Source organism: Caloenas nicobarica, chromosome 2, assembly GCF_036013445.1.
Source record: "Caloenas nicobarica isolate bCalNic1 chromosome 2, bCalNic1.hap1, whole genome shotgun sequence".
NCBI lineage: Eukaryota > Metazoa > Chordata > Aves > Columbiformes > Columbidae > Caloenas > Caloenas nicobarica.
In genome coordinates, this window is record NC_088246.1 from 100775347 (window position 1) to 100799527 (window position 24181).

At 42.0% G+C, this 24181-nt stretch overlaps 2 protein-coding genes across 2 annotated transcripts in view; one reads left to right on the top strand and one right to left on the bottom strand.

The window, feature by feature from the left end:
* Positions 1–631: 631 nt before the first annotated feature.
* Positions 632–17321, top strand: CAVIN4 (caveolae associated protein 4). The gene is made up of 2 exons (XM_065628250.1): positions 632–1165; positions 15072–17321. The coding sequence occupies exons 1-2, from the start codon at positions 755–757 to the stop codon at positions 15726–15728; spliced, it is 1068 nt and encodes a 355-aa protein (XP_065484322.1). The 5' UTR covers positions 632–754; the 3' UTR covers positions 15729–17321.
* A 533-nt stretch (positions 17322–17854) lies between these two features.
* Positions 17855–24181, bottom strand: part of LOC135985194 (dynein axonemal heavy chain 5-like) — a 169318-nt gene continuing 162991 nt past the window's right edge. The window contains exons 76-77 of the mRNA XM_065628249.1: positions 20524–20745; positions 17855–19213 (exon numbers count right to left, since the gene is read on the bottom strand). Coding sequence (XP_065484321.1) covers positions 18995–19213; positions 20524–20745 — 441 coding nt within the window. The 3' untranslated portion in view covers positions 17855–18994. The remainder of the gene's footprint in view (positions 19214–20523; positions 20746–24181) is intronic.

A 24181-nucleotide genomic window follows, 5' to 3' on the forward strand; every position in this document is an offset into this window, starting at 1 on the left:
AAGAGCTAAAGAAGTCCATCCAAATTAGTCTGCTGGTCATAGTTATATTAATAGACTGTTAGTTGTTGTTTGAAAGAACCCGAGATAAAGTGTGAATAGGATGTGTTCAGCTGTTTTAACATGTAGTTTAGGCTTTCAAAATTTTGCATGTAGGATTTAATAATTTGTTCAATTTAAAAAAAATGCTTTCAACATTTTGAACTGGAAAAGCATGTCACAATACAATGTTTTCACTATATTGTCTCTGGTTTAGTGTGTTTATTTGTTGCCCCATGTGGTAATTGCAACAAGCTGAAGACTTGAAGTTGTTTTGCTGGAAAAAACAACTGTGTTCATTTTCCTGACCACTCTTTTGATTCCCTCAGAGGAAAGCACTCCAGTAACACGAAAACAAAAGTAGATTGCTAAAAATATGCAAGTTTGCTTTCCTGCTTAATTAGTAAGTTACTTAACTTTCCTGGATTAACACTAATAACTTCATCAGTACAGAAGCGTGACCCTTTAAACGTATGTTCCTTTCCAGACATTGCTTCCTAATTTTAGGGGTTTCATGTTGCTGAAAGTATCCGAACAATCATGTGTGGATATTCTGTAGTCAGAAGCATTTGACCGAGCTCCAGGAGTGGCGTTTCACGCCCTACTTTGAGCATCGCCGGAGCCAGCTGTCGCCCTGGCTCTCCACAGGAGCTCCAGAATCCTCCTGGCAGGATCACCGAAACTTCACCTCCCGCCGAGCCAGCCGAAGGCAGGCAAGATGGACCGCCACGAAATCACCCTGGAAGCCGACAAAACCCACCAAAATCGTCTCTCCAGCGTCACCGAGGAGGAAGAAGAACAAGATGCAGCTTATACTATTGTGACGGTCCTGGACAAAGTGGCCAACGTTGTGGACAGCGTGCAGGCGAGCCAGAAGAGGATAGAGGAGAGGCACAGGGAGATGGAAAACGCCATCAAGACCATACAGATTGACATGCTAAAGCTTGCCCAAGCTCACGGCAATACGGGCTACACGGTGAACAAGCTACTGGAGAAAACCCACAAGGTCAGCTCCACCATGAAGGAGGTGCGGGCCCGCGTGGAGCGGCAGAGCGTCAGCGTGCGGAAGGTGGAAGCCAAACAACAGGAGATGCTGAAGAAAAACAAATTCCGGGTTGTAATCTATCAGGTAACCGTGAACCTAATTTCATGTAGCATTGTCATTGTGCCACCTCCCTGGTGGCTGCTGGTAGGCGTCAGTAAATGAACAAAAAAGGCACGGTCTGTCCAATGTGAGAGTTATTTTATGCTTTCTTTAACACTCAGTTGTGCTCCGCGGTGCCTTTCAGCATGAACCTACTGCCGGCAGCACACACGGGTCTATTATTAGTGTGGGGAGGTTTCTGAGCCAGTCGTGTAAGATTAACTGCAGATCAGCAAGGACTATTTGTTGCCTCTCCGAAAGGTAATATGAGGCTGGCCCTGTAAGTCTTGTCATACAAACCATGCCTGACATTCGTCCCTGTTATTTTTTTCGCCATATTAGGTAGAAGTCCAAATAGCAAAAGTGTTTGCAGGCTCCCTGGAACACAGGCTGTCTTCTAACACTAAATGTCAAAACAGATGGTTTATTTAACTTGCAGGATTACCCAGGCTTTTGTAGTGCTGACAAATTGGGGCTTTTTTGCATTGTTTCAGTCTATAGCAGTATATTCACAAACTAAAGCTCAGACCCATAAACCTTCATGACAGCAAATAGTCCCTTGCATGCTCTGCTTTGGCAATGGTTTAACACAGCGCTGTTCTTCCAGTCATATTGGGCAAGAAAATAATACATTTTCTTTCATTGACCCCATTCTAGGATGTTCAGTGTTCTTACAAATAGTTGTGTTCAAAGAGAATCTTCATGAAGTGGCATGGTCTTGCTTACATCCGTGCAAACAGACGGCGCAGGCAGTTCATGGGGTCTGTCAGTCACTAGCCAGTGCCATGAAATCCCTTTGATTAATGGCCCGAACCTGCATTTGCTGAAACTTGCCAGTTCCCCAAGTCAGTAGAAAATAAAAGTGTTTAATCTTTTGCCAGAAGCACAGTCGCTCTTTCACACCAGTGAGCCCCCAGAGCTTCTTTCAAATGGGTCGTGTTCCCTATTAGGTGTTCTTCAAAATACCAGCCCTCGTGAGTAACACATCGCCCAGCCTTACGCCCTGGTCTTGCATCTGTTTGTACATAAATAACTTTACTTGCGATGAATGGAACTGTGTGTTCCACTGAGTATATTCACCACTGTATACAGCTGACAAATTCTTCTGCATAATCTAGCTTTCTTAGCTACTTTATTTTCTACTACTGGGAAGAAATAGCTGGGAAAAAATGGGGGGAAAAAAAAAGAGTAAAAGCTGAAGGTAGGAAACATTACCTCTTTAATATTGTGTTAGTACCATATGTAGCCAAATTGTGCCACCCAGATTTTCTGACTGAACGACTTACTATGGATGTTCAGGAGAAAGCATGGGCACAATTTGGCCTATTATTACAATTATTGCAGGCTGCACCATCATGATGGAATAGAAAACAGGCACTTTCGCTTTTTCCTTGCAAATCATTTCCCAGCTAAAGGCAATAAATATCTCTGACTCCCCTGGTTAATGGCATGATGCCATTTTATTGATGGGCCTTTACCGTAATGATTGCAGCAGAATCAATACTTTGAAAGTATTTATTCTTAAAACAGTATTCATTACATAATGTAAATTTTCTCCTAGCAAGACATGAGTTGCTGGTTATTTTAAAATGTAGTAAAATATGGTGAAAATGGATTTACACACACCTATAAATAACAGCTATTTTCAGATATTTAATACAAAAGGTGGCTCTCATGAGGTGTGCTTTCTCTGTGAATCACCTCCAGTAGGAGTTTCTGAACTCTGCTGGTTTTGCTGGAGAAGAATGACCTTCACGCTTTTCGGTATACTTAGGTGGTACTTTTCAGGAAAGGAAACAGCATTTTAGACTGCTGCCTTTCTACCTTCCTCTTCTGACAGTAGTTGAGAACTGCCAGCCTTTTGTAAGGTAGATTGAAGAACCTTTTCCCTCTTGCACAGAGGAGGAGCAGCAGATCTGCTGGTCCCTCTAGGATCTGACATTTAACACTTTTCTGGAGGATGATAACTGCGTTGCTCCTCAAAAACGGGAACATGGCAGGTAGCCAAGAATGTGCTGAAGCTTTAAGGCATAGGTACACTTGTGAAAGTCTCTTTCACACAAGTGCAGTGATTTCACACTGTTGATTTACACCAGTGTAGACATACTGATGGAGTGCCAAGACCTGACTGACCTAAGCTTGGCTACGATGAGTGGGAGTCTGTTAATAGCTACGGAATCAGTGTGCTCCCTTAGCTATATTTTACAAATGGGTATAACCAAGTTGTTTACTTGGTGGTTGTGAGTGACATCTCGTCTGTAGTGAGATTTTTTTTTTTCTGGTGAACCATTTGGGACATTGTGAGGGAGCCAACGACCTGTGTGTAGCTGGCATTGAATGCCTGCGTGGATGAGCGCACATGGTTTTTAGCTTCAGCTTTTGCCAAAACATTGGCACATGAGGAAACGGGAAACACCAATTAAATCCTAAAGATTTTCTTTCAAGTGGGTAGCTTTGATCTCATCAATGATAGAAGGAGTAGGCAGGTTGAAAAGGATCATTGACTGGAGGAGATTGTCCCAAGAGACCCCAGCCATGATGAAAAGAGTTGGCAATATCCTTGCATTAAAAAGAGACAAAGTGATAATCCATGAGCATAATGATTAAGGAAACTGAGAGCATTCATTTTTAAAAGGCCATGTGTTTGAGGAAAAGATGTGGTAGCAGGCAGCTCTCCTCCCCAGGCTGATTGCATGATTAAAAATGCCAGGTTATTTCAGAGTTTCTAGGGAAGTCTTTTGACCCTGGAGTGCTATGTGCCCCTAAGGGTATAGTAGGGAATGCAAAGTACATTGTAGGTTGTGCGGGTCACTGTTCACTTCTGTTCAGCTTAGTCTGAATAATCAGCTGTGAGAGCTATCATCTCTCTGCAGTCAAAGAGCATCTGACAATTTAACTCATTCTGACTGAATTATTCGGAAATTAAAAGGGGCTTTTATTTTTTTAAAACCCTGAAAGAACTTGTTTCATTTGCTTTTCTGCATGTTCTGCAAGTCCGTCTTTGAATGTGAGCACACTGGCACCAGAAAGCCCATGTTACGGTTCCTGGGCTCTTTTCTATTATTTATGTAAGTACTGTAAATAAGTAACAATTTCCTATAGAATCACAGAATTATTTTGGTTGGAAAAGACCTTTAAGATCATCGGGTCCTACCGTTAACCTAACATTGCCAGGTCCATCTCTAAACCATGTCCCTGAGAACCTCATCTACGCATCTTTTAAACACCTCCAGGGATGGTGACTCCACCACTTCCCTGGGCAGCCTGTTCCAAGGCCTGACAACCCTTTCCATAAAGAAGTTTTTCCTAATATCCAATCTAAAACTCCCCTGGTGCAACTTGAGGCCATTTCCTCTCATCCTATCACTTGTTACTTGGGAAAAGAGACCAACACCCTCCTCACTACAACCTCCTATGAAGGACGGATGCATTTGTTTCACTTGCTGCTGTCTGATGCTTAAAATTAGTGGACAGTCACAGTGGACATGTCAGAAACCAAGTAAGATGATGGCTTGACTGGCCTACAGAGCCATGTTACAATTGATTTGTTTGCCCTGTGATTGCAGACATGAGGAGAGGCTAGCACAAGCAGCCTTCCATATGCAACTCATATTATGCATAAATAAATTAAAATGTAAGTGGCTTTTCCTGGCCACTGTCCATCTGCAGCATAATGACTTGGACGGTAAAAATGGTGAGATCAAGATGGGGACAGTAATCTGAAAACTGAAGTGGAAGCACTTCCATCCGAAGTGGCAGTAAGAATCAGGGTGTCAAACAGTCAAGAGGCTCTGGAAAACCTGGTGCACAAACTTGCCATCCATCAGCATGGAGTTTTAATTACAGCTATTCTGAGAAAAAAACTGTGACACTAACAGTGACATGAAAGACAGCAAATATAACACTGCTATTTAACAAAGGACAAACCTATCTGAACCATTGCCATTAATCTGAAATCGTTTGGGCGTAAGAAGGGCAGGCTCAGAAGGGGCTCTGCAGGACAGAAACATTAGTACCATGGAGTTAAATAGCTCACCAAGAGCAGATTGTGCTAGGTAACTCATATTTGATCATTTCTCTGTTTCACAAAAACATAAGAGGTCTTATCCTTTCTCATATTTATGTACCTAATATCTTACCTCAAAACAGATAATCTGGAAAAGCAACAGCTGAGAGTGGATTGTGTTGAAATGGGAAAGTCAGGCTTGTGATGGGTTTGTAAAAGGGTTTGCTTCTAAGACTGTCAACTGTGTAATATTTTCATTAAAGATCTTGGCAAAGAAAAAGGTGTGGATACTCAAAATATACTCAACACATGAAGCTGTCAGTCCAGAGAAAGACATATAGACAAGAAACCAAATAATCTTTAGAGTTGGAGTAATGCTAATCTAAGTATCCACAGCGTCGATTCCTGTACTTAGCAAAAGCCCTTTTTCTTAGTTTTGTCTTCTGAGGCCCCACAGTTTGGAAAGGACAGAAAATCGTGTATTAATTGCTCGCAAGATGACTGAGAGCCCACTTGATGTTGTGGCTCTTTAAAAAAGAAGTTAAATGTGGACATGAAGGGCTTCAGGCAAGATATTTCCAGAAATTCTAGAGAAGCCCAGTGGCCTTGCCCAAAACACTTCAGAGCCCACCCAGACTAACACGTGCAGCTCTGATCACCCCTGTTGAATTAAGCTGTGTTCAAACTGAAGAGGTTTGGAGAACATCTACCAGGTTGATCAGAGTAATGGGAAGTCCTGGTAAATAAGAGGACACCAGAAGGGCCTAGCTTGGTTTAGTTCATCAAGAAAAGAGGCTAAGAGAGGTTGTGGTTGTCGTTTTTACAAACATTGGGGCATGGATGAGGAGTCCAGTAAAAGACCATTGTCAAAGGTGAAATATGTGTAAACTGCCCATGAGTCATCTCAGGTCAGAACCCATAAACTGATTCTTAATTCTGGAGACATGAGGGTCTGTACAAAGCCTTCTGCCAGAATCCATGGGGAAGGAAGAAAACCTAAATTGCTGTTAAAAGTGGAATCTGAAAAGTTAGTGGGGAAAAAGATGGCATAGGTTGATTGCCTGTGGCAGCAGAGCACTGGCCTCAGACACAGGGGCCTCAGCGGCCCAGCAACGCAGGGCCTATGTTGGAGACTTGTGGCACAAACCTTATAAATATTTTTACAGCTGGGACAGGTAATTGCCTTTGCTGAGATTACAGAGAATACAAGAAACCCAGTGGTTGTTGCAGAGAGTGTAGCACCAGTCCTTTGTTTGCAGAGTCAGGCCCCGGCCTGCAGCTGAAAGCGCGGAGCCAGCGCTCAAGTACTGCGGCCAGCCGAGATGGTCATCAATTACACATCGTTTTTAGGAAAGAATCAACCACTTTCAACCTGCTAGAGAAAAACAATGTTTCTAGGGATGTGTCCAAAAGGAACGAGGAGAAAGGAAAATTGAAAGAAAAAAAAAAATTAAGAGCAATTTTTGGGCCATTTCTGTGTTCCTAAATTGAAACAGGTTGCATATTTCACAGGGCTGTGTTCATAGCAAGTTATAAACTTGACACTACACTATTTGGTCTGGTGTAACTGGAGTCCCCAGACGTGTTCCTTTTTGGCAGTCCTCACGAAGGACAGGCAGTCATCTTCTCAGGGCTGCCATCAATTTTTCTCCACCTATTAACATCGAGTGGTGGAAACAACTGATGTTAATTTACATTTGCACTGGATGCAGTTGTTCAGGGCTTTGCTTGTGGTTGTCTGCAAGTTTGTAGAACAACGTAGCTACATCATGAGCCTCCTGTGTCCTGCCTCTCCCCCACGGTCCCAGAGGCTGCCTGGAGTGATTTATGGGCAGGAGCTGTGGCTGGCCGCTGTGGGCACACACGTGTCTTCAGCCGTACGCTTCATGCCCGAGACCCAGACTCAGGAGTGGACTTGGCACTGGGGGGATGCAGTTGGGCTTCACAGGGTGTTTCAAAAAGACGGGCTCAATTTGAAATCACTACGTCTCTGCAACCACAAACTGGCCATGAATTAAACTCTTGCCACTTGGGAGGGCAGAGCACAGTAGAGTTTCAGATGATTACTGCTAGATAGCTTATTAAACTGTTTGTAAATTTTTGTGTAATTGTAACATGTTGCCATCGTGAAATTTACTGCTTTTAAATTGGGTTCATCTTTTTGAAACACCCTGTGAATTCTCAGCACTACTGAAGACAGCTGAATCTTGCAATTATTCCTTTAGCACAGGAATAAAGTTGATCGGAACAGCACAGGCACAGACACAAGGAATACGTGAAGTCATTAACAGCAAATTCAGAATTTAGAACAGGATTTATCCTGCTAGGCTTTAGAGATCAGTACATTTGGCCTGTAGACTCCCTTCGAGCAAGCAGAGAGAAATGTATGGAGCTGGATTTACCCGGCCTGTTGTAGACACCTACTTCTGGATAGTGTCTGCTTAATAAGTTCCTGTTATTCAGCTCCATTGGATTGAAAGGGTGTCCAGAAGTGAGTCAATATGGAGACACGGTTGCTTGGGCAGACTCTTCAGCAAGCCCTGAAGACTGTCTGGGTTTCACTGGTACTTCCCTGCTCTAGCTAGCTTGCAAGAGCAGTCACCTTGTGAGGAATGAATTAATCAAAATATTACCAAACATATTTTTGTGTCTTATCACAACTTGTGATCGCTCTTTCTCCTCCACTGACAAGAGGTTGGTATCTACAGATCAACTGGAAGTGAGAAATTTCACCAGTTTGCAAACCTGCAGAGATATTCCCTAGGCTGGCTCCATAAAACAATAGCAAAGCAAAGCCAGTGCGAAGCTGTGATTCTCCCCTGGAGCTGCAGAAGTCCTTTTTGTGCAGCATGTGGTGGCCTGGAGCCAAGGGCTTCTCCGAGTGATGTGGTGTATAACTGGGTACCGCTCACTCCTTGTCTGTAGCTTGCTGCTGTCAGATAATGAGAGAATGAGCTGGGTTTTTTTTTTTTTTTGTAGTCATTGTATACTCTTGGTTAAATTAATGGACTTCTGACATAATTTAAAGAAAAGGGATGTGTAGTAGGATTCACAAAAGAGAAATGGGGGGAGGGGCTGTGTCTTCTGGCCAGAACACTTTTTCATTATGTAAAAATTATTCTAAATACAAGCAACAGCACTTGGCCATAAAGTCTTACGTGCTGAAGTGTTTATTCTTTGTCTTCTTTACTTGATAAAATCCCTCAGGTGCCCTTTTAAAATAACCCCATTTCTTTCTCATCTGAGCAGCTATTTGCCTGATGGCAGAGATTTTGAAATGGCATATTTGCGGAAAAAGTGAAGGGATTGCTTGAGATTTATAAAGCTTCACTCTTAACTGTTGGAATATGAGTAAAAGGACTGAATGATTTGTAATTGGTTATTCATCAGCGGTTTCATATTGATTTAGAGAGCAATTTCAAGGGGATATTTTAGTGATTTACCTCAGCTGCTGGTATGAATAACAAATCATTCGTTTAACATGCAAATTTCCAGGATTTTTTTTAAATACTATGGTGATGCAGTTTCCTGCCCATACGCTGCCAGTCATCTGCATCCCCCGTTGTCATAGACACGGCAGCAGCGCCAGGCCAGGCGCTGCGTGGCCTTCAACCATTTCACTGCTTCGTGCTCTGCTTCAGAATTGTCAGGTGATCGCCGGTCCCATCTGTGCCTGTGTTAATCATCACCTGCACCTTCCCTGTCACACATCCCAAGGCTGAAAGGTCATTTGCCGTGACCTTTTCCCCGTGCAATACAATGACTCCAAGTTATGGAGTTCATCATTTTCCTGTGAGCAGTTTCTTTAGGAGCATTTTGAGTCTTGATTTTATATATATATACACACCATATATATATATATATATATATATATATATATATATATATAAAAATAAAGGATTTAATTATTGGTCATTCTGTTTTTCTCTGCTATTGTTTTTGTATTTAAAAAGCTTTTGTTCTGCTAAAGTTTTCATTCAAATGACATAATAGTTGAGACCTAATAACAGATGAAGGGAGTAAAGTTCTTGAACTGGCCATACCCATTCAAATGCCCTTATGTCCCATTATTTTTTATTTTAAATGACATTATATTTAAATTATTACCAAAATAAACATTTGAAGTGTTAATGTATTTAAAGCCAAAGTATTGCTGTGGAGTGACACTAGGTCACTGCTTCGTGTAGCGAATCTAGTGGACTCTAAATTAGCAACACACCTCTTCTTAATGAAAATGATACTATTGCTGCTGTTATTGATCCAACCTGTGCTTGCAAAGATAAGGAGTGGCGATTCAGCTAACAAGTTTGCGAGGGAAGTTTTTTAATAACCTTCTTCCTTTGCACGGCCTGTTCCAGCAGCCCCCTTGGCTTATTTGCTCCTTATCTCGGCAACATGGGAGAAAGATGGTATTAGAGCCAACCTGATCTTTGCCAGGACACAACTGTAGCAAAATACCTGAGACATGGCTCAACAATTTGCCATTTCCCTTCTCTCCCTGCCCAGAGATGAGAGGAGCCTGACTGTGCAGGCAGGGTTATCAAGCAGGCGCATTTTGAGACAGTCTCTTTTCCCACGCAGTTTTCATCTAGCATCAAACAGCATCAGTGAGCATTGCCACCTCGAGGGTCTCATAACACCGATTAGGGGCATTGCCACATTTAAGATTATTTACCTATTGTTTTTAAGGTTCCCGTGAGGCAAAAAAGAGCCTGCACCTTGGCTTTGTGTAGTTTAAGGACCAGGTGTGTTAGTCTTCCTTCATAAACACCTTGCTGTATCCTATGGGAGGAAAATGCTGCTGCTGCGATCGCTTCCTTGTGATCAGGAGGTGCCGGCAGTGCCTGCAAACTGGTCAGTGCCCTCACGTGCTGGTGCAGAACAGCCAGAGTTTCGGCAGCTGATGAAACGTTTGAGGAGCAAAGGGCCTGTGTGAAGGACGCAGACTACATCCCTTCGAAAATGTTCTAATTGTGAATTAAATTGAAATGAGAGCAGAGGGAGAAAATGACAATGATGGAGTCAGATTTTCTTGGGAAGCCAGTGTTAGACACACCTGGGTTTCAGTGTTCACTGTCCACAGAGCAATCCAGTCAAATAAATGCCATGCAGGCCTTCTTCATCAAAGCTGAGGTTTACTCATGTATTTTTGTATTCAGTCAGGCCCTTGTATTCAGTCAGGCCATTAAAACTCAGACTTTTGACTAGGCATATTTTAGAAGTTAAATACTCAAAAATTATGCAAATCCGAAGTTCCAGTTTAAAATGCTTTCTTAGCAATCTTACTACGCCAGAGGCATCACCAGTGACTCCTGAATTGTATGATTGTTCTGTACAACATTATACCTTTAAGTTTCATTTGTTAAAGTTGTTTATTAAGCAGTGAATCAAACTAAGCTTACAGCTTTGTGGTCTATTTCTCTCCTTGCCCAGCTGAACTGCAAACATCTGCAGGCTTTCCCCTTACCATTGCGACCAATGCCTTCAGTCTCTCCTCTGCTACCACAGAACCTGAAGCCTTTCTCCTTCCTTACACACACATATATTTTTCCAAAATATTTCTAGTTTCAACAACACAACATCTAATCTTACTCCTTTCTCCTCTCCTACACCCATTCATAACACATCCCCATCACTTGCCAAAAACATCGGGTCCAGATCTACAAGCAAGGTACCTGAGCCATGGTGTGTTTGCTCGGGATAGGCATCAGCTGGGAGGACAGACAGAATGACTCACAACACAGCCAACTCCTCAGCAGAGAGCTTATTTCTTTGTGTCTGAGCTCAGCTCCATTCTCAAATTGGTGGAAAACACCCAAATGCTTATGTGTTAGTGGAGAGGATGTGTAAAGGTGAGAAGGTGGGAGATGCATAAGGTGTATATGCTACACTTCTTGTAGAAAAACAAGACAAACTCCAAATCAACCATTTATGTGACTGATTTCACAGAATCACAGAATGGTTGGGGTTGGAAGGAACCTCTGGAGATCATCTAGTCCAACCCACCTGCTAAAGCAGGTTCACCCAGAGCAGATCACACAGGAATGTGTCCAGGCGGGTTTTGAATGTCTCCAGAGACAAGACTCCACAACCTCTCTGGGCAGCCTGTTCCAGTGCTCTGGCATCCTCAAAGTGAAGAAGTTTCTCTCCATATTCAGAGGGAACCTCCTATGCTTCAGTCTGTGCTCGTTGACCCTCACCCTACTGTTGGGCACCACTGAAAGGAGTCTGGTCCCATCCTCTTGACATCCACCCTTGAGATATTTATAAATATTGATGAGATCCCCTCTCAGCCTTCTCCAGCCTAAATACACCCAGCTCTCTCAGCCTTTCCTCATAAGATGCTCCAGAACCCTAATCATCTTCATAGGCCCCTGCTGAACTCTCTCCAGTAGTTCGTTGTTTTTCTTGATAGAATCATAGGGACCCACAAGGATCATCGAGTCCAACTCCTGTCCCTGCACAGGACAACCCCACAGGTCACACCATGTGTCTGAGGCCTTGTCCAGTCTCTTCTTGAACACTGTCAGGCTTGGGGCCGTGACACCTCCCTGGGGAGCCTGTTCCAGTGCTCCAACACCCTCTGGGGGAAGAACCTTTTCCTCATGTCCAACCTGAACCTCCCCTGGCACATCTTCCTGCCATTCCCTCGGGTTCTGTCAGTGGTCACCAGAGAGAAGAGCTCAGCCCTGCCCCTCCTCCTCCCCTGGTGAGGAAGCTGCAGCCCCATGAGGTCTCCCCTCAGTCTCCTCTTCTCCAGGCTGAACAAACCAAGTGACTTTAGCTGCTCCTCATACGGCTTCCCCTCCAAACCCTTCACCAACTTCATAGGCCTCTTCTGGACACTCTCCAGATCTGAGGAGTCCAGCACTGGACACAGTCTCCAACTTTTTTTTCTTTTTTTCTGACTTTTTTCTTGGAAGAGAAGAGAAAAAATTGTTTTGTTTTGAAAAGTCCAGGTCTATTTTCACTGTGTTGAGTGGTGGACTAAATTTTCAGGAGATAATGGCCAACAAGCACACCCAAGTCAGTGTGAGCACCCACTGCAGGGTGCACCCTCTCCAGGTACTCCATCTAGGAGGAGCGATGAAAGGGAAGGGGAATGATCAGCTTCCACAGATTTATTTCTTGGTTTCTGGTTCTGGCATGTGAATGTCTTTGGTTTTTGCCAGTAGGCAAGGCAAGTAGAGAACATGTCCTTTGTTTTGAGCAATAGACAGACCATATGACTGTACTCCTCAATAAGTCAGGTTAGAAATACCCAACTGTTTGGTAGAGTCTTTCATTCTGAGATAAGCTCTCGTCCTCATTTCATCTGAGCACTTACAAATTTCGTGTAAAGATCCTCCCTCCCATGAGGTAGTGCTGGCAGACATGGGTCCTTCCTAGAAAAACACTTAAGTAGAATTTTAACTAAAAGCTCGCAAGCAGCATCATCAATTGTTCAACTCCTTCTCACCCTCCCCTAAGCCTGGGCTGCCCAGTCCTGCTATTTCCAGTTCCATCTGCTTTCAATCCAAGAAAGGTGTCACTTGGTTTAGGGCTTTGTCCTATGCAACTGAAACCAGTAGGTGTTTAATCTTTGCTTTTAGTGAGTCTCTAAATGAGCAGGTAGCTAGATGCTTTGACTCTATCTATTTCCCACATGGTGCTAAAACATCATTCCTACTTTAAGAAAGATGAGCTCCTACCTTGTCTCTACCCCACCAATATCTAGTGATAAGAAGAAACACGCGTATGAAAGTTAAAGTGCTCTCTTCTTTAGGTGATAGACTATAAAGCTAAACACAATGAAAATCTGGCAAACAATTGACAAAAATACAGAAAAAATTGTTCCTCTTCCAAAGGAGGGCAGCCTAAATATTGCAGAGAAAATAGTCTCTCTGCCTCCTTCCTTTTTAAAAAGTAATCTTCATATGAACAGCAGACCCTATTCACCATATTGTATTCATTTCTGTATGTACTGAAATTTCAGAATAGTCATTCTGGAAATGTTTTTTGTTACCATTTCAGCTGAAGGAGTGGGCTATAATTTACAAACTTTGAGAAATTATTATCCAGCTGTGTTTTAGTTCATTTTCAGAAAAGAAGGGATTATGTTTATATATAGAAGGCTTTATATGATTAATGTTAATTTGCACATGTTAATGAAGATGATTATTAGCAAAGCATTGTAGTTTTGTTCCTGCTGATTTTGACAGATGAGTTGAATAACATTCTGCTGTAATCAATGCAAAATGACTCGTCCCTATTTGTTCTAAGCATTAACAACTATTTTAGTAGAGGGCTTTTAATGAAGCCAAGGCATGATGAAAGACTCTTAAGTGGGCTTTATCTGCCAAATAGCTTAATGTATTTTATTTTACATATTGCTAGTACTCTGTATAATAACATTAAATGTGACTTGCTACTAACAAGTCATTGTGAAAAATGACAGATGTCTTTTTGGCTGGAAAGCAGTTCACAGCAAAAAATCAGTAAGACTGACCCACTCTTCATGGGTTCACAACTTCTAATATCTCTTCTATTTTCTGCAGTAAGATAATAATACTAAGGATAGTGCCCAGACACTGTCATGCCTCAGAAATCACCTGAAGTAGTTAGTACTAATGCAAAACAGCTTATAGAAGTTTTATATAGCTGTTGTACCTGTCTGCATCCTAAAGGGCTGCTTCTCTGAGGAGAAGAGCACATGCACATGTGCTAGTAGGCAAGAAGAGGCTGGAATTGGCCATCTCATACACCTCCTACAAGTTATGGGTTTTCTACTCTGCATGCAGAAGTACTTCTAGACAGAAGTGACTCTCTGATGCTGAGCCACAAAATTGTAGTGTCCATGCAGGCAGCAGTTTTCAGCGGATCAACTCTCTTAGGGGATTCTCCCCGTTCAGATAATTCATATTACTGAATCCTTCCATGAGCCTTTTTTTGCACATCTTTAACCACTAAGTGATACTTGATAAATTATTTGTTTACTGAGGACAACTTTTGGAAATCTTCTGTGTGGCTTTGAGCCTCTAGTAGTCTTTCTTTGGAGAGGCTACATACATTCCTAGTGCTAAGATATCTTGGATAGTCACCACTTCCAGGCTTGCAGCTAATACATACCGTATGTATAATATAAATATTTAATACCGCATGGTCATACAGGCCATCAAACTTGCCACAGGAGGTAGAAGTGCTTGCTTGTGGTCATTCATCTGTTTCCAGATGGAACAAGTTAAGTTCACCTCGGCAATGGTGGAGGTGCTGAGAGAATTGTATGGAACTGGCCTTACTGAATAACATCTCATTCTTTTACTGACTTTGTCTCCTTGTGGAGCCAGCACATGTAAGTTAATATGTTGGGGTTCATCCTCTTCTGGGCAGCAACAGAAATGTTTGCTAAGTTCCAGTTAGTCGAAAATGTGGTAAAGGACTGAAGCTGCTGGTACCGAGGCACTTATTTGGAGAATGTAAAGTGACACAGGCACAAAAGCCTATTTTGTCTACAGGATGTCTGCTTTTATTGGTGAGGAATAATGGATCTAAGTCAAATCTCTGAGAAGCAGATCAGCTTAAAAAAAAAAATGAACTAGACGAATCTGCTCTGAAAACCATTAGGGGCCAGTACATATAGGACCGTACCATTAATTAGCTTCAGGTAGAACCACACTGAAAAGAAATCTTTAATCTTGCATAATGTCTTTACAGAAGTTGGCAAAGGTTTGTTCTGCCATTTATATTCTCTATAGGTCACATATGATAGTACAAGCCTACATTACTTTGTTACAACATTGTATTTCAATTAACATTAATTAATTAAAAGCCAACCAGCAAAATGCTTAAATCACCATCCTTTCCAGAGACACTTGCTGGAAGATGACTCTGTGCTTTCATTCACAGGAGGAATCCGAGTGTCCTTCATCTCTCTCAGTTATCAAAGAGAGGACACCGGGTGAAACACTAGAGGATGATTTCTTCCCACCTGATGATCTCTCTTCTGATGAAGAATATTATATCGAAGAAAGCAAAGCAACCCAGTTCAAGAGATCGGGCATGAGGCGCATAGATGATATCAAAAAGGCATTTTCAAGGGAAAATATCCAAAGAACAAGACAAAATTTTGGCAAGAAGGTAAACAGGCTTCGAACCAGAATAGTGACCCCTGAGAGGAGAGAGAGGATCAGGCAGTCAGGAGAGAGACTGAAACAATCTGGGATACGGATCAAGAAATCCATTTCACAAGCTGCCCCAACGAAGGAGACATTTAAGATCCATAAAAAAAATAAAGAACGAACAGGAGCCGAAGGTCAGGAGGGCATCCAGGAAGCCGGTGTGCACATCACCTCTGAGCTCCCAGCAGCAGAGCCCTTCACTGAAGAAATCTCTTACACAGAAGTGATCACTAAGGTAAAGAAAGACAAGAATAGCACAACAAAAGGTGCTTCCCAGTCAACTGAAAAGGGAATGACAACCCCAGAAGTCGTTCATAAGCAGGAAGGAAAAGAAGGAGGAGGAGGTGATGATGTCCCTTTGCTGGACTTAAAGCAATCAGCATAAGCAATCAATTAGCAAACACACTGTACTATCCTTACTGAACAAGAGATAACACAGTATAGAATCACATAATCATATAATGGTGTGGGTTGGAAGGGACCTTGAAGATCATCCAGTTCCAACCCCCCTGCCATGGGCAGGGACACCTTCCACTAGACTGGGCTGCTCAGAGGTTCCAGCCTGGGAACCTCTGGCTTGCAAGAAAAGAAATGTATTCACTCAGCTTTAGAAAAACGTGTGAATTCGTGTCATATCACAAAACGTGTTGGTGGTATTCTATCATTTACACAGGTGTCTGTAGTGTTGTCTTCCTGACAAAAGCCAAGCCATGCCAACTGAATGAAGGGGCTCCCCCTCCGTCTCGCAGTGTGCCGACGGCCACTGCTAGCCCACGTGCAACTCGCATGTCAAAGGGAGATGGAAATCTGCTGGATTTTCAAGATTGATTAGAGTCACTTTACAGCCTAATCACTCTCTTTAGTTTTATGTACAACAGTATAAAAACATTTTCCATTATCTTATACTGGCTCCTCTAATTAGGAAACAATAACAAAGCTATTACTTCATATTAGCAAAAGGAAGAACTATGAAAAATATCCATTCAGCTACACAAATCTTTTTGTTTAAGGGCCCTCACTGAAAGAGCAAAAGGAGGAAATTTTTCCTTTACCCAGGGTGCAACAAGACATGGCAGAAATTATAGGGTTTTGAGTAAATTGTGTTTCCTCTCAGTGGAAAAGTGAAGCTCCTGAAATGACTAAAGATTATTTCCAGAGTTCTGGAAGAGGAAGGTTTGCTGTAGGTAAGCAATGCATTTTCTTCACTTACGGAGTAAGGAAAAAAAGCAGAAGACACATTAAATATGAAGCAGCAGGAGGAAAAGAGAATGAGATGTCGTATTCATGTTGTAGAAAGATGCAATTGTGAGAAAGGCAAGAGTATGAAGCAATAAGAGAGGAATAAGATTAATGCATGGGTTCTGGATAAATAGAGAAAAAAATGAGAATATCGTAACTGAAATTTCCTTTTGTTGTTACTCTATCCAGAGGATCACAGGGCATAGGATCATGAAGGTAACTGAGCAGACAAGGGACTTGTTTTGTTTTCCATTCTCTGTCTTTTTTCCGAGCTTCACTGCAATTAAAATCTATTCTACTAAGCCGCTGAAATTCAGGGCAAATCCATAACCCAATTCTTTGTTTCCCATCATCATCTTTATCGACCAGCCACAGCCTCAGGGATTACAAGACAGACACCCTCGGGAGTATGGAATGCTGTTTATTTGCAACACTCGGGAGCCAGTGGCCTGACATCAGATATGTTTGTAAACACGGCTGCTACGCTGACATGGGGTGCAGGACTGTATCGCTCTCTTCATTCCTAAATGGAGTTGCCTTCAAAGCACTTACCTAAAGCAATGTTAGTCATTACTATCTGTGTGAAACTTGTACAAGATTGCCAAAAGCTGTATGATTGTATTGAATATCTCAGATTTGTTTTAACAGCAGAGCATAACTTGGTTATCTATATACATTGTTTGAGGACTCCCAGCTAATTGTTAATCTATCGTTTAAATATAATTAGTTTGATTTCAAATATTCTGCCTGCCAGTCCTTTCATTTAGTCTGGTGTACATTTGAAGTGAAACACCTTCAGGAATAGTAACTAGGGTACACTCGTCGGGGAAGGTCAATGTTATATTATGTCGATGACATTTCAAATCCAATTAATGTTGTCAGATTGGAAGCAGCAACTCCACTGAACAGAAGGGCAGGACAGGGCAAGAGAGGGAGACAGAGAGAGGACGACATTTCTTTCAACAATAAATTCTACATCACTGTACTGTAATTACATGCAAAAAGAAAAAAAAATGGGGGTTTTCTTATAGGATAGATTGGAGGCTTTGGTTGGTTGGTTTTTTACTAGTTGTAGGAAGTCTTTTCTGGAACCAGATGACTGTATGTTCTTCCAGTTCTGTATAAAACTGTAGCTGTCTTCAGTGAAATACTGTATGATTTGTCTGTCTCTTCTGCAACATGGCCTGCTTTCTGTTCTGCAAGATTTGATGTTTTCCTAAACTGACAAACAGGGATTAATTATTGAAATGAAGATGTCAAAGTTCAAAGCAGTTATTTCTTTGTACTTTATACAGCAGAACACTAAGTGCTAGAACATACGTACCTACGGATTTTCTTTATATAGCATTTAATTTTCTCATTTTACTTGACAAAGAAAGGGAGTGATGCAGTTTCCATAGAGCTTATAATGTAGCGTTTACAAGGAGAAAAAAGTGATTAACAATGTACTCGCTGCAAATCCTTCTTTCATAACATCCCATAGCAATTTTTTTGGTGTTGAATTTGTGCTAGTGAAAAAAAGCCAAACGTTTTCTGTCAATAGCCGACCATCTATTAAAAAAGTAGTAGCAATCACCCTTCAATTACAGGGCAGACAGCAACGGTGGTACCACACAAAACCACAAAAACTAACAGATCCAAACTGGTGTTCAGATGTGTTCACTCTGAGAAGAATTGCAAAACTTTTTTCTCACTAGTAATGGGGGGTTGCACATCTTCCGTATAATGGGAAATAGGTTTAGAAATTAGTTAATATGTACAAAGATAAACTTGCCTGTTTGTACAACTTCTATTACTGTTTTGCAGAAACAAGTGACTAACCAAGGCAGTGGTAGCATCCATTAGTAAAACTACCCACTAAGTTTACAAATGCAAAATCAAATGAGCTGCGCATTGGAATACATGCAGATAAACATAAAGTTTTACCATACGTTTAATTCACTTGTCATTGCAGCTTCAATAATGCTACAGATGATAAGTTTTCAACTCCAAATTGAATTTGAAAATAATTATCTTATATTGTGAAGTAGTCTTGTTATAAGAAGAAAAGATAGCATCTACAAAAGAACCACCATAAATGTCAAAGCAGTTGTCACTATCATAAGCAATTTTTTCCTAGTGTTCCCATAATGAGCAAGCTAGCTGATTATCTTCTCACTTGCGTTATAACAGCTGCCAAATTCTACACCTGCAACTGTTTTCCCTCTGATATTCCTTGGTTAAATACGTTTACTGTTTTTGCTGTGAACAGAGTAAACTAATCTATGTGCAATTAACACAATCTCTGTACATCACTTGCTAATTTCCATACCCCGATGAGAAGGTAGGCACCACTTTGTCAATAGTAGAAGTCCTACCGGCTGCAGATTAATCTTCCTAGGTAGTTCTTTCCTTTTAGCTGTATGCTGGCCCTTATTTTGAATTGCAGAGCAGTGCAACCCCCCGTAATGTCCAATGATCAGGATTCTGCACCGTTTTCAGATACAAAGAGAAAATATACATCAGATCTGTTCTCCGAGGCTTTTTGTAGACAGGGCAGGAGTACACACTTCCGTCTTGCTTCTTCGGGTCATGTAGGGCCGATGTGCTAACAGCGTACACATGGACTACGGGAAGACTTGTGAACAGCACCTGGGAATGTTAAAAGAGACATAGGGCTCAGAATTAGAGAAGCAGGACAAGGCGTCTGAATTCCAGATGCTAGAACTCCATTCAGTGATGGCTTTCAGCAAAAGCTCCAGCACCACAGCAGAAGTGCACACCAGAACACAAGTCCTGTGCTCACTGCTCCATTGGCTTTAACTTTAAGGCAGTGGCAGCTCAGGGACAACAGATGTAAGGAAGCCTGGAAGAAAAAGAAAGCAGCAGAAACTTGGAAAACTGCACCTCATGGAAGCAGACGGAAAAACGACTGGGTGGTTCTAAGGGGGAGAGATACCATTGTCTTTTTTCCCGTCCTCTGCCCCTTTGGCTAGTGTTCCCCATTCTTTCCCCACCTTCTGTTCCCTGAATGGCAGGACTGGAGCTACAAAGGCCAAGCTGCATTTAGCAAACCTCCTTGTTAACTCTGCACTGCTGGCAGTGGAGCTTCAAAGACTCAAGGTGCCTCTTGGCACAGACTAGATCCCTTCAGGTCTTCCAGCATTATAAAGTGTTCATTGTCAGGGGATAAAAAAAAAGACCCAAACCCAAGAGCAACATGGAGGCTTGCTGAACACTCCAGGGCACTTGAGTAAACTTCAGGTCTGAAGATGTGTTTTGACAAACCAAGCAACATCTGTCACCAGAAGCTACAGCTGGCGAGCTTTGGTTTGGAAAAGTTTGCTCTCAGCCAGACACAGAAGTGCTTTACCTACGGAGAGGAATTACCTCAACTCCCAATTCCAGGACAGTTATCACTGGTTTGGAGAAAGTCAACAGCAGCTTTCCCTACTCCATAGTGAGGCTTTAAATCTGCCTAGTCACATCAGTAAAATGTAAGTCCATGGAGCATCTGAGCATAAGTGCAGAACTCTTTCTCCTATTCAAAAAAAAATGCCAGGGATTTCTAGTCATTCAAACACTGACCTCCACAGCAGCTGTCATCAAACCCAGTCCTGAGTTTTGGAAGTTGTGACAGGGTCCCACTTGGTCAGTCAAAAGAAGGCTGACCATGGGTTGCACGATTTTATTCAAACATAGCTGTGCTTCTAGGGCTCCAGAAGCCAAGGAGCCCAGCATCTGATCTGCTCTAGAGCAGCGCATCCTGAATTCATTTTCTAACAAAAGTCTTTTCATTCACTGCTAGTGGGTAAACGCTCTGTCCCCTGCCCAGGCCTGCTAGTATTTTACCCTCTTACAGCCTGTTGTGAAACCACTGCTGCAGGCACTTGGAATCCTTCCCACTGTTCTCTCAGCACACCATGTTGTGCCACAGTCAGTCATGCTCACTTGATCCTTACCTTTGGTGCCGACTCGACCAGCTTGCCGTTTCTGCGGTCCCAACCTGCCCCTTCCAGGAAAAGGCCATATATGTAAACCCCACCGATGTCAGCGGGAGGAGGGCCAACAACATCTTCTTTCATCATCTTGGTCACTTCATTGTGTAAAACAACACTGTCCAGTGTCCACCCTTTTGCTAAATTCATGCGAGTTGTCTCTTGCCTCATAGCAGTTAGGAATCCCTAAGGAGATTGAACATGACTTAGAGGGTTGTAAAAAAACTTGAACTTACCCATTTTCAACTTTTTTCCTATATAAATGACATCATCAGCATAAAACCTCCTTCCACAGAATCCCTGTATATATAAAACTAAATTCAGTAGTGTAAATCCAATGCTTTCCTAAACTTCCCTAGTACCATGCATTCTTATATACTTGGTGTGCATGTGTTGGTGCTAAGAAGCCACCAAACCGGCTTATTTAATGTATCAGAAGCTGACTGTATATCTCACCTCACCTCACATCCTACTTTACAACCAGCCAGATGGAGAGAAGTTTACAAGGCTGCCAGATTAATGTGTTTTGTGAGGTTCCAAATACAGGTAATTGCTAAGCCACAAACAGCACTGGTATTTTGTGTGCTATTTAGTCATCTTTTCTTATACCAAATGCTCTTCAGTCAACAAATCATGAAACATTTTGCAGAACACAAAGGAAATGCAAACTGGAATCACGCAATTAAATAGTGAAATGTCCCTGCCACTTTGCTCAGTGCAAAGCCTTAATATACTACAATAACGTACTATTCCAGACATGGGCAAGATAAACTCACAGCACTTCAGCAGCACAGAATGAAACTCACTCTGGGCTCTGAAGAGCTACAGTCTCATGATTTAGTTGCAAGCTGTCACAAGAGAAGCCAGGCTGAAGATGCTCTTTAGCTTCTCTCATACACCTGACTGCCCATGTGCACGCACACTGCAGGGTATGAGAAACACCTTAGTCCTAAGAGACAGGAGGGTAGGTTGCTTTGCACTTCAGTCAACATGCTGTAGATATACACCTAATTTAACTTATGGAAACCCATTTGCAATAGCTGGGAGATGAATGAATAAAACAGTGAAACTGAAGATGCAAGAGCAAGAGGGACTTAACTGAGAAGGACAACGAGGAAGGAGGCAGATTTCAAGGCAGATTTCGGGGCAGAGAAACAAGGTATCTGGAGACTGAGATGGGGGAATACACACATAGGTGGGTATCAGACAGCCAAGAGCACAGCTAGGAAGAAATCAGGAGCAATGAGGGAATTGAACAAGCTCTTAATTTTTCTTCAGTATCCACAGTGTGGGATGCTCTGCTGAGCTACTGGCAGGGCCAAAAGGATAGAAAGAAGTCAGATGCAGAAACATAAGCACTTTGGTTTACTGAATCAGAGGCCACCCTCTGGCTGCTGAGACTGGAGTGCTTGTTGCATGTGCTACACACTTAGTACTACACAACACCCTTCAAACTATGAGAATGTGAGGTGACATTCATGACCTCAGATGTTTCTGTTAACTGACATCAGTTTCTTCTCATTAATATCATTCCAGAGACCCCAGGAGAAGTGTTTTAAAGAGGTTTTGTGATAGCACAGATAATTGTAATTGCGTTTGAAGTAGTTGAGAACTCTAGCATATAGCTAAGGGAGACAGGATTAAAGGCCAAATTCTTCTATCAGAGATGCTGTTCAATGAAAGCAGAACCCTTGTAGTTAATTTGAAGTCTTTTAATTTGTAGAAACATGCTAGTACCAATAGTTTAAAATACACGAAGTGCTCACTGCCAGAAGGCCCCAGAGGGCTACTGGATCCCAGATAAACTGAAATATTAAAGAAAGAAGAGCCTGAAGAGGACAAGACAGAGCAATGACTGCATTAAGGGAATCAGTTCAAAGACACTGTGGAAACACGGGAATAAAAGTACACTCAGAGCTGTGACTTGTCTTCAGGGATAAGATTTAGACTGCACACTATTCTTACAGAGATGGCACGACCCATGCGCTGCTGTCTGCAGTGGGACTTGCAACACTTATCTGCTCATTTGAATGAATCCTAGACAGCGTTTAAAGTCTGCAGCCCGGAGCTGGAGGCCCAGCTGGGTATCCCAGAGTGGGCGAACTGCACAAATGAACTGCAAGAAAGAATCAAGTGGCTTGAGGTGCCACTGTGTGGCTGAGGGCTTGACTCCCCGCAAACGCCACTGTCAGAGACACAATGGACCACTTGCCATGACATTTGTTTTGATTCGTGGTAATCTTTTCCCTGATTTATTTCTTTTTTCTTTGTGTGTGGGGGTTTGGGTTTTGGGGGGGGCAAGGGGGGGTCTGTGGAGATTTCAGAAACAGGGGAAATTATTTCTTCTTTCTTCACCTGCCTTTTACTGAACTTCTCCATGGACTGCACAGTGAGGCTGCTAAATCTTTGTCCCTTTGCCCTCTAACAACCCAAGCAAACTAACTCTGAACCTTCCAGTGAGGGAGAAACAGGCATCCATGGAAGCTATGACAAGAAACATGGAAATCGGTTAAGTCTATTGCTTTCACAATCATATTTTCTCATTTACGTGGCTTAGGAGGTTACTTGTTTGCCACTTATTTTGCAGTTTCTACAGCGAGCAAATTATGGCAGGTTTACAAGATTTAAGTGGGCACAGAGGAATGGAGGCAATTGTACTTCGTATTCTTATTAGTATTCACATTGCTTTGGCATCTAAGGGTCTTAGGCTGAGAGTTCATTATGCTAAGTACTATACAACCAGAAAGACAGTTCTGCCTCACAGGGCTTAAAATCCATATATAGGACAAGTGACAGCAACTGGATACAGAGATGCAAACAAGAAAACAATAAAACAGCATCAGCCACAATGTGGAAATCGGGAGGTAGAAATGAGATATGCATAGTGTCAAGTTTTTTGAGGAAAAAATCCAGCAACGTCAGATTAACTTCCAGGAAGGAAGAAAATTCATGGCATTGTCTTGTTTTGTTCACCCCAGCTATCTTGGCCCAATGCAGATAGAGACAGGGAATCAGGTTTCTTTTACATAGAAGCCTGAGCCTGCTCTTATTTGTATCACTATAAATAAAGATTAACTTCTGTGAAATTACTGAATTTATCCTAGTGTATAAACAGTCCAAGAGAAGGCAGAGTCAGGTCCTATATTATTTTTTATTGCCAGCATGTCTCATTCTCCCAGTGCTATAAATCTACTTTATTGTCTTGTGCCATCCATGGCATTTATCCATTGACGATAAAGCAAACAGTGAGATCTATGCAAGTAGGCAAATTACAAATTACTTAGGAGCTGCATTTCATCTCACAAATGAAAGGATTTTTCTGACAATTTCTCAGGTATTACAAACAAGCCATGAGAACTGTAGCACTAATACTTCATCACCTCAACCTGCTTGAGAAGATGAAAATCCATTTTCTTAACATATGAAATACTGATTTTAAACATAGCAATATGACTATTAAAAAAATAATTAATTAAATAGAAAAGGAGTTTTTGCTCAGGTGAATTTCTTGTAGAATGAACCACTCACACAGCTTGGGTGGCAGAAAATGGAGACTACAACAGTAACCATCTGATTCTTAACCTTGTGATTGTCAGCACAAATACATTTTTAAACCAGGTAA

Excerpts from the sequence above, each read along its gene's own strand:
- CAVIN4 (XM_065628250.1), top strand. The coding sequence starts at position 755 with ATGGACCGCCACGAAATCACCCTGGAAGCCGACAAAACCCACCAAAAT. Across the intron at positions 1,166-15,071 it reads TCCGGGTTGTAATCTATCAG|GAGGAATCCGAGTGTCCTTC; the intron begins GTAACCGTGAAC and ends TTTCATTCACAG.